The sequence below is a fragment of the Protomyctophum parallelum genome (assembly GCF_964188405.1).
Source record: "Protomyctophum parallelum genome assembly, chromosome: 5".
NCBI classification, from domain to species: domain Eukaryota; kingdom Metazoa; phylum Chordata; class Actinopteri; order Myctophiformes; family Myctophidae; genus Protomyctophum; species Protomyctophum parallelum.
In genome coordinates this window covers 30,852,177-30,863,091 of record NC_139702.1, presented here as the reverse complement: position 1 = coordinate 30,863,091, position 10,915 = coordinate 30,852,177, and the positions used below count along the sequence as shown (strand labels likewise).

The window sequence follows — 10,915 nt, the reverse complement described above, 5'->3', positions numbered from 1 at the left end:
TGCCTGTGTTTGTGTGTGCGCGTGCTTGCGTGCGTGTGTGTGTGTGTGTGTTGTCAGAACCAGAACTTCCGAGTCCAAGTCAAACACTATCCTCTCTGCATGCGTCTCTGTATGAGTGTGTGAGTGTGTTACTGTGAGAATACATGTATACAACATGTGTGTGTGTGCGTGTGTGTGTGCGTGCGTGCGTGTTCGCGTGTTAGTCTCTCAGACGTCAGACTCTATGCTGGGCATGCGGCGGTAGAGGCGGGGCCTGTTCCCTCCGGCGCTGGAGGCCCGGGGCCCCGCCCCCACCAGATAGCTCATTGGCTGAGAGGCGGCGGGCGGGACCATGTACGCCACCACGGGGGGCTCCTCATGCTGCTGCTGGTACAGCAGCTGCTGCTCCGCGGGGTGCCCCCCCGCCCCCGCGTGCCCCCCCATGACAGTGTGATGCCCGCCGCCGCCGGCGTGGTGGTTGCCCAGCGTCAGCTTGTAGAGCTCGTGGGCCGAGCTCCTCTGTGGCATCCGCACGGCCGCCTGGGGGGCGCCCACCGCTTGTGCCGCCTGGGGGCCGGCACAGGACGACGCCGGCGCCGACGATGACTGCATGAAGGGGTTGTGGGACGGCCGGTCGGGGAACAGGCTCTTGGAGCGCCGGGGCAGCGGCATGGGCGCGGCGGCGTCCAGGTGGTGGTGCGAGGAGGGCGAGGGAGACGGCGGGCTGCGGTTGCTGCTGTAGGCGCGCTCCGAGCGCATGGTCAGCACGTTGGCGTAGCCGCTGCCGTCGTCCAGGTCGCTGTCCTGGAGCAGGCCGATGCCCAGCGCCCCGCGCAGGTAGGCGTGCGCCGCCTGGTGGTGGGCCGCCTGGCGCTGCTCGGGGACGCCGTCCGGGAGCACGTTCTCATAGGAGTGCTGGCGGCTCAGCTGGAGGCGCCGGGGCCGAGGAAGAGGAAGAGAAGAGGAGAGGAGAGCAAGGTTATTGTACGTTTAACGACAACTAACATTTGACATTTTTGCTTAAAGCCTTACTGGGTAATTTCCCTGCTGGTCACTATACTTTCCCAGGAGCTCTTAATTGATCGATTTGAACTTCAAAGTGGTTGTGTGTCAAACGCGCTCTGGGCTCGTTACTGCGTCATAGACGGTAATCACTTTGGCAGCTGTCGAAGAGGGGAGGGAGGAACCTCTGCTGGTTCTAACCGGTATGCCTTTGAAGTTCAAAGGGATCAAGTCAGAGCTCCTGCGAGTTCCCCCTGTTTTTTGAAAATGGTACGTTTTGTTGTGTTTTTATTGCACAATACTTGTCTTTTTGAATCATGCACATGACAAATAACCAAAGTTATGAAAAAAAAAACTAAAACTAACAGTAAACGAATACAAAACTAAACTAAAACTAATATAAGCATTGTCGTTAATAAAAACTAATAAAAACTACCTAACCCACTCAAAAAAAAAAACAAAAAAAAACAACAAGAAAATAAGTCAAAACTATAACTAAAACTAAAAAAAAATCCCAAACTATCATAACCTTGAGGTGTGCGCTTGCGGCCGCTGGGGAGGAAGGCGAGGCGGGCTCAAAGGGGCTGACCAGCCCGTCGCCCTCGCCCACCATGCTCATCTCGCTCTGCGGGAGGTAGTGCGTGAACATGTCCGCGAGGCCGCCGTGCAGGTGCTGCTGCTGCTGCGGCGGGTGCTGCGCGTGCGCGGCCGCGTAGTGCGCGTGCAGCTGGTCCTCGCTGATGTCGTAGAGGTTGCCCAGGTGGGCGCAGGCCTCGCAGCGGGCCTGCGGCGGGGCGCGCACCGCGTACAGGCTGGAGTAGCCGCTCAGCCTGGTGAGGCACGCGCGGCAGTGTTGGCCCGGCCGGAGGAGCCCACCCTGGCCTCCTCCTCCGCCCGGAGCCCCGCCTCCACCGCCGGGGGTCTCGAATGAACCGCCGGCCTTGTCCTTCGAGCTGTAAGAGAGAGCAGGGCACGGAAACGTGCAAAAAACAGATAAATATCATCAGTAGTGCGGTTCTCATTTTCATTTCATGGTAAATGGTGCATTTATATAGCATTTATAATATGTTCATATTTATTGTTATATTTATTGTCATGTCACTTATTGATGTTAGTGAATCACCTGCACATGCAGTCGTCATCAGTCACGTGATGTGACGACTGGGTTAAAAGGGAGTTGTCACATATACTGCCGATTATCACCTGATGAAGGCCGTTCACGGCCGAAACGTCGTGTCTTATTTATGGTGTATTGAATAAAAAGCAAACACCTTGGAGCAAACCTGTGTGTGCGGACTCTCCTCTCTTCACTGCATTTATATAGCGCCTTTATCCAAGGCGCTTTACATATAGATTGTGCATTTCATTCACCCATTCACACACCGATTGCGGCGGAAGCCATGCAAGGTACCAACCAGCACATCGGGAGCAATTTGGGGTTCAGTGTCTTGCCCAAGGACACTTCGACATGTAGACAGGAGGAGCCGGGACTCGAACCGCCGACCCATGGATCATTGGACGACCTGCTCTACCTCCTGAGCCACAGTCGGTAGTGCGGTTCTCAAACATTTTCGTGTCAAGGAATGTTGGGATACGGAATCAGAGGAAACTATAAACCAACATTGAGGAACTGGAATTGGTTCACACTGCCAGAGCTGGAATGTGGATTTTAACGTCTGCACAAATTACAATACCATGTGGTTCTCAAACATTTACATCTCAAGGAACACCATAATGTGTATACACACTGCAGACCCTCCCCCCAACACCCCCGTCTGAAAAGATGATGTGCTAGGGACGGCAAAAGCAAGGATTTGTTTCTGTATTTGTTTTCACAAGCCTAGTGCAGTAAAGTTATTTCTGCTCTCCTAGAGCGTATCAGAAAACTGCTATAAACGAGTTGACCCAGTCTAGAATATTATGTACCATATATACATAATTGTCTAATGCTTTCAGGCTGTAGTAGGAAGCTCCAGAAATCGCATATAAAGCGGACGACATGTAATTTCCCCACTTTTGTTTAGTCTGTGCACTATAGTTGCATAAATAACTCCTACTTCTGGAAACTAAATTAGTTGGTCGCACCCTAGGGCTATAGCTCGCTGCTTAGCGGAAATAGCAAAAAGATATTTTAAATAGATTTTAAATAGATTTTCATGAGCATTGTGCTGTTGTGATACCCCCTCTGGTCTCGGAGCCTCCTCCAGTCAACGTTTTTCTTTTTGCCGGGTGCAAATACAGAGGGTCTATGTAGCGTTTCATCTCTGTTGGATGGAAACCTCATGTGTCAAAAACCTTTACTTTTCAGTACTCGGATTCAAAAGCATTAAAAGAAGCAGATCGACAAGCTGTAGATCTGCTGCTTTTTATGTGTTTTTAATATATACTGATTGGTCAAATGGATCGAGGGAGTCTGATTCAGGATCACGATTTATTGGGAGAAACACGGCTTCAAAGTTATGTCGAGGTTTTTTCTCGGTCCCTGCTCAAAATACCTCCCTGGGAAAGTTTGGGAAAGTTTTGAATTATATAGGATTTAATGCAACAAATTAATAATGGTGGATTTGCTCCTCCAACATTGTCTTTGAATCATAAAATTCTGAACACATTAAAACGAATTATTAAATATTCTATACTCGACTTAGAGGCGTCACTTTGCCTGGAGCAAGGACACCAAGGAGTGACTTTTTGAAAATTCGGAGCATCATCAGCCAGTCTGGTGCTCATAGATCTGTACAATGCCGCCGTGATTTTTGTACTTTTGCTGTTTTGTATGCAGTCTATATGGAGTTAACATTACTCCATTGCTTACTACTAAGTCTATAGACCCCCAGGTGTGGTTATAGAATATTCAAATGTGTCTTCCCTATGTGTATATTTTGGTTTCTTCCTGAAAGGTGAAAGAAAGCCTTCGAGTCAAAAGGCTCAATTGAAATACACCACTAGTGACTAGTATATATATATATATATATATATATATTAAAAACAAAATTTAACCCATGCAAATGGATCTGTGACCCAAAGATGGGTCCCGACCCATTGTTTGGGACGCAGCATGGTAGTGAGAAGATGAAAGCGTGTGCGACTGTCTGGCAGATCCTTCCACTTCTCTCTCATCTCCTCCCACAGAAACAGAACGTTCTTCTTTCCAAGAATCTAAGCACTTTGGGAATCTGTCTTTATAGGCTTTTAATGAGCTCTGAAGACGCGGGTAGCCTATGGATCTCTTCCCATCACCACTTATGGTATGTGCATTTAGGAGGCTCATAGCTCAGAGTGTGCGAATGGACCCGCAAGGCTCCATTTGTACACTCTCTGAGTTACAGACCTGTAAGGGTCCATTTAGTTCCATTTGTACACTCTCTGAGTTACAGACCTGTAAGGGTCCATTTGGTTCCATTTGTACACTCTCTGAGTTACAGACCTGTAAGGGTCCATTTGGCTCCATTCGTACACTCTCTGAGTTACAGACCTGTAAGGGTCCATTTGGCTCCATTCGTACACTTTCTGAGTTACAGACCTGTAAGGGTCCATTTGTACACTCTCTGAGTTACAGACCTGTAAAGGCCTATTCATAGTCTGGATTTTCGGTGGTGAGCTGACCACCGGAGCTGAAATAACGTTGAGCGGTGGTGAGTAAAAACAGAGAGAAGGGCTGGTGGCGGTGGCGGTGGTTTGCTCTTCACCGCGGCTCGTTACGTCATGTTGTAGTTCGGTGGTCACCTAACCACCGAAAATCCAGACTATGTATGAGCCTTAAGGGTCCATGTGGCTCCATTTGTACACTCTCGCGATTGGCGGATAATCAGAAACGACCTCCGAACAGCGCCGATCCGTTCAAAACCACGGACAGCGCCGCCGTTTCGGAGAAAAGAGCGTGCAAAGTCCGCGGCGGCTAATGCAGAAACATAATGGCTAATGGAGAAACAGTGCTGGCTTTTTTTACTTGACCCATTCTGAACGGGAACCCATTTTGGTGTTAGCATCATGTTATGCTTTAGCTATTGAAAAATAGCAGATCTACAAGCTCATAGCGCGCCACTCGGTGGTGCACTATGAGCTTGTAGGTCTGCTATTTTTGAAAAATCGAAGAACGACTGACATTTTTAGAATCTGATCTCAGGTCAGAATGGGTTAATCAGACCAGTGTGTGTCCAGTGGAAACCTCGTATGAATCTGATCTCAGGTCAGAATGGGTTAATCCCGTGCGTGGGTCAGTACCTACCTGCTGTGTTTGTACGTGTTGTACTTCTTGTCCTTCAGGGAGTGCAGGTCGGCCTCGGCGCTGTGGCTCTGGTGCAGGAGGCTGGCGCTCAGCTGCAGGACGGGGGCGTCCGCCCGCTCCGCAGACCCCCCCTGGTGGGGGCTGTGTGCCCGCGTGGCGTGGGAGTGCAGGCCGCCGTCCGGAGAGAACATGTCCGGGAGGGGGTAGCCGCCGCTGTGGTCGTCACTGGAGCCCCCCTGGCCGTCCCGCTGGTACAGAGGGGCAGAGTGGATGCTGGCCTGGTCCGAGTCGATGGAGTAGATCTGTTTGGGTCCACTTCCACCTCCAGCCGCACATCCTATAAGGGCTGTCACCATTACAGCATTTATGGTTGATGATTAATTGTCAGATAAACAATTGTGTTTTTTTAAGTTTTTATTATGAGTACTTTTTTGGCATTGCTGTTGAACATTGAAACAAAATGATTACAATTATTTTGGCTTTTTAAGGCCAGTCCACACCAAGGTAACTCATTGCAACTCCTTGCAACATGCAACTACTTGCAACCATTATCCCCAATGGCGGTTGCAAGGAGTTGCATTGATGTGGACGGCCTTAAGCAAGGACATGCGACTAGTTGCATTGGTGCAGTCTGGACATTAGGCTTCGTAATAAACAAAATTGTGCAGGACAGATATGACAAATAATAAAAAATACAACAAAATTACATATTTACTCATTTTATACTTGGGCCTAACAAAATATTTCAGCTTTTTTCTATTAGAAAATGCATGAAACATTTTCAACATGGAAACGATTATGACGCCTATGCAAAAAATTATTGCGATTATCTCAAATAACTGCGACTGGACGATTATGTAATAACCGTGACAGGCCTACCTCCGACTCCTCCCCCCGACCTCTTCCTCAGCTGAGTGACCCCACCCTTGAACCCGCCGCCCCCTCTGGCGGCCGCCATGGCGTCGGACTCCTTGTGCGAGGTGGGCCGGCTGGAGCACTCGGAGATGTCGGAATGCGCCGGGTCCTCGGGAAGGTAGCGTTGACTCTTCATGGGCATGGGGGGGCCCGGCCCGGCCCCCGGTCCAGGGGCAGCCGCAGCGGGCCCCGGGGCAGGAGTGGGGCTCGGGCTGGGACCCGGACCCGGGCCAGGCGAGGTGACCGCCGGCTGCGTCTTCAGCGTCTCCACGCTCTTCTTCCACAGGTTCCGGGGCTTCGAGGCGGCGGCCACGGGCACGCCGCCGGCCGTGAGCCGGGTCGTCTTGCCGTTGTCGTTGGTGACGGACAGCTGCGGCTTGTTGTTGGGGCTGGTCGAGGCCTTGGGGGGCTGGCCGCCGCCCGGGAACGGCGCCGCGTTGTTGAGGAGGTCCTTGTTTCCCCTGGACAACGACAGGAAACCCTGTAGGCCGGATGCGTTGCTATAGAGACCGGGACCCTTCGGAGACAGGCTGTGGAGAGAGTTGCCTAGGAGACAAGGAGAGAGAGAGAGAGAGAAAGATGTGCCTCAAACACACAGTGGATACAGAATGAGATACACACAGCCCTGGAGAGGATTTTATAACCTAACACTGTGTTTATGTCCTTATCCTGTATTTCTTGAGCCTGGTGTCAGGTTTGACTGTGAGAGTATGCAGCCAGGGCTTCCTCTTTTCCACCTCATGATACCACCAGGGACTATAGGGGTGTGTGTGTGTGTGTGTGTGTGTGTGTGTGTGCACGTGCGTTTGTGTGTGACTAATCCCTTCATGTGTTCATCTATTGATTCTATTCGGAGGTGACGTGAGGCTTGTACACACGGAGGAGGTGTGTGAGAGACAGACAGCACATAGCATACCTTTCCCAGACATCATGTCTATGATGTTGGGCTGCAACAGGACGGTCTTGTTGCGGTTGGGAGAGGACAAGGTGAGGGACTTGGCGGACTTGAACATGTGCATTATGTTGGCCTGGGGGCTGAAGTCCAGCTCCGGTGCCTTCTTCTTCATGTCGATGTGAACGCCGTGGATGCAGCTCCAGATGCCCTGAGGAGAGGAGAAGGAGAAGGAGAAGGAGAAGGAGAAGGAGAAGGAGAAGGAGAAGGAGAAGGAGAAGGAGAAGGAGAAGGAGAAGGAGAAGGAGAAGGAGATGGAGAGAAGAGAGGAAAGTAAAGGAGGGGAGGCGAGAGTATTACAGGAAAAACAAAATGGAGAAAGGAAAACAGAAGAGAGAGAATATAAGACAGAGATGAGCTCAATCCTCTGACCTTATAAACCTCACATCACAACTTGAAAGAATGCGAGTTCTTTGCCAGGCAAATGTTTGTTCTTAAGAGCTATAACAACTATACTTTCACTATCCGTTAATAGTCCAGGCAATCTAGCCCATTTTAGACCCAAAAATCAGACTAATTAAAATAGTTTTTTTTTCAACAGATATAATTTCTATGAGGTGTCTAGAATAACATACTAAAATAATTTGAATATGCAAATTAGCTTAATATATATTGAATATGCCCACATTTGCATATCACGAAAATTCCTTTTCCCCAAAATGTATAATATTTACATTGTTGTTTGTTAATGATATCAAACACACTGATCAGACTTTCATGAACCATTTCATCGAAATATTGTGACTTCATAGAATAACACCATTCATATGTATGACAAATGCATAAATCCGTCAAATCTTCCTCCAACCATCCTACTGCTAATGGTTGATGGCAATGCTGCTTTTGGACTGGCCTCTAACCTGAAACCTGCCGGGCTTGGTTGTACCTACCGGGGGCATAACCCCCACCGGTATAGTCCTCAGGGTCACAGAGGCACACAAGCCTCCCCACCACGACAAGGTAGCAACAACAGGGGAGGTTCCCCTGGTAACGTGGCCCAGGAAAGAGAAGTCTGGAACTCTCTGCAACCCGACTTCGGATGAGCGGATGAAGATGAATGGATGGATGAATTTGCAACACATTAAAGGGATTGTGACATTAAAAATAAATGAATTAATGTCACATGTGAAACCTTTAAGGAGTAGGAAACACACAACATAATTGTAGCGACAGAGCTGTGTGATGGAGTCTACCTGGAGGAGACAGAGCTGTGTGATGGAGTCTACCTGGAGGTGACAGAGCTGTGTGATGGAGTCTACCTGGAGGTGACAGAGCTGTGTGATGGAGTCTACCTGGAGGTGGGAGAGCTGTGTGATGGAGTCTACCTGGAGGAGACAGAGCTGTGTGATGGAGTCTACCTGGAGGTGGGAGATGTGTGATGGAGTCTACCTGGAGGAGACAGAGCTGTGTGATGAAGTCTACCTGGAGGTGACAGAGCTGTGTGATGGAGTCTACCTGGAGGTGACAGAGCTGTGTGATGGAGTCTACCTTGAGGTGACAGAGCTGTGTGATGGAGTCTACCTGGAGGAGACAGAGCTGTGTGATGGAGTCTACCTGGAGGTGGGAGATGTGTGATGGAGTCTACCTGGAGGTGGGAGAGCTGTGTGATGGAGTCTACCTGGAGGAGACAGAGCTGTGTGATGGAGTCTACCTGGAGGTGACAGAGCTGTGTGATGGAGTCTACCTGGAGGTGGGAGAGCTGTGTGATGGAGTCTACCTGGAGGAGACAGAGCTGTGTGATGGAGTCTACCTGGAGGTGGGAGATGTGTGATGGAGTCTACCTGGAGGAGACAGAGCTGTGTGATGAAGTCTACCTGGAGGTGACAGAGCTGTGTGATGGAGTCTACCTGGAGGTGACAGAGCTGTGTGATGGAGTCTACCTTGAGGTGACAGAGCTGTGTGATGGAGTCTACCTGGAGGAGACAGAGCTGTGTGATGGAGTCTACCTGGAGGTGGGAGATGTGTGATGGAGTCTACCTGGAGGTGGGAGAGCTGTGTGATGGAGTCTACCTGGAGGAGACAGAGCTGTGTGATGGAGTCTACCTGGAGGTGACAGAGCTGATGTGTGATGGAGTCTACCTGGAGGTGGGAGAGCTGTGTGATGGAGTCTACCTGGAGGAGACAGAGCTGTGTGATGGAGTCTACCTGGAGGTGACAGAGCTGTGTGATGGAGTCTACCTGGAGGTGGGAGAGCTGTGTGATGGAGTCTACCTGGAGGAGACAGAGCTGTGTGATGGAGTCTACCTGGAGTTGACAGAGCTGTGTGATGGAGTCTACCTGGAGGTGACAGAGCTGTGTGATGGAGTCTACCTGAAGGTGGGAGAGCTGTGTGATGGAGTCTACCTGGAGGAGACAGAGCTGTGTGATGGAGTCTACCTGGAGGTGACAGAGCTGTGTGATGGAGTCTACCTGGAGGTGGGAGAGCTGTGTGATGGAGTCTACCTGGAGGAGACAGAGCTGTGTGATGGAGTCTACCTGGAGGTGACAGAGCTGCGTGATGGAGTCTACCTGGAGGTGGGAGAGCTGTGTGATGGAGTCTACCTGGAAGAGACAGAGCTGTGTGATGGAGTCTACCTGGAGGTGACAGAGCTGTGTGATGGAGTCTACCTGGAGGTGACAGAGCTGTGTGATGGAGTCTACCTGGAGGTGGGATAGCTGTGTGATGGAGTCTACCTGGAGGTGGGAGAGCTGTGTGATGGAGTCTACCTGGAGGTGACAGAGCTGTGTGATGGAGTCTACCTGGAGGTGACAGAGCTGTGTGATGGAGTCTACCTGGAGGTGGGAGAGCTGTGTGATGGAGTCTACCTGGAGGTGACAGAGCTGTGTGATAGAGTCTACCTGGAGGTGGGAGAGCTGTGTGATGGAGTCTACCTGGAGGTGGGAGAGCTGTGTGATGGAGTCCACCTGGAGGTGACAGAGCTCTGTGATGGAGTCTACCTGGAGGTGACAGAGCTGTGTGATGGAGTCTACCTGGAGGTGACAGAGCTGTGTGATGGAGTCTACCTGGAGGTGACAGAGCTGTGTGATGGAGTCTACCTGGAGGTGACAGAGCTGTGTGATGGAGTCTACCTGGAGGTGACAGAGCTGTGTGATGGAGTCTACCTGGAGGTGACAGAGCTGTGTGATGGAGTCTACCTGGAGGTGGGAGATGTGTGATGGAGTCTACCTGGAGGTGGGAGATGTGTGATGGAGTCTACCTGGAGGTGGGAGATGGCCTGCAACAGCTTCAGGCGCGTCTGCAGAGTACAGGAACAAGAAGACTGGGATGGACTGAGACACTGCTGCAGCCAGGGGATGTCCTCCCAGAGGTAGGTCACCTGGCCTCTGTGACCCTGAGGACTATACCGGTGGGGGTTATGCCCCCGGTAGGTACAACCAAGCCCGGCAGGTTTCAGGTTAGAGGGCAGTCCAAAAGCAGCATTGCCATCAACCATTAGCAGTAGGATGGTTGGAGGAAGATTTGACGGATTTATGCATTTGTCATACATAAATTTGTCATACATATGAATGGTGTTTTTGATGTTATTCTATGAAGTCACAATATTTCGATGAAATGGTTCATGAAAGTCTGATCAGTGTGTTTGATATCATTAACAAACAACAATGTAAATATTATACATTTTGGGGAAAAGTAATTTTCGTGATATGCAAATGTGGGCATATTCAATATATATTAAGCTAATTTGCATATTCAAATTAAGTTTCAGAGAAACTTGTAATACAAAAAAGTTTAGTTTTCATGTTAAGATTCACTGTGGAAAGTTTCATTGTGATAGGACAAAAGAAAAAATAATGCCCATTAGGGTGTTTAGTTTTCTCGAGGTATTAGCACACATCTTGAA

The 10,915-nt window shown here is 50.0% G+C and overlaps 1 protein-coding gene across 1 annotated transcript in view; it reads right to left on the bottom strand.

The window, feature by feature from the left end:
* Window positions 1-207: 207 nt before the first annotated feature.
* LOC310859515 (glutamate receptor ionotropic, NMDA 2A-like) overlaps window positions 208-10,915 on the bottom strand; it is a gene marked incomplete at its 3' end in the record, with an annotated part of 245,531 nt that continues 234,823 nt past the window's right edge. Inside the window, exons 17-21 of the mRNA XM_083766099.1 lie at window positions 7,038-7,224; window positions 6,086-6,667; window positions 5,207-5,543; window positions 1,511-1,934; window positions 208-906 (exon numbers count right to left, since the gene is read on the bottom strand). Of these exons, the coding sequence (XP_083622225.1) occupies window positions 208-906; window positions 1,511-1,934; window positions 5,207-5,543; window positions 6,086-6,667; window positions 7,038-7,224 (2,229 nt within the window). The remainder of the gene's footprint in view (window positions 907-1,510; window positions 1,935-5,206; window positions 5,544-6,085; window positions 6,668-7,037; window positions 7,225-10,915) is intronic.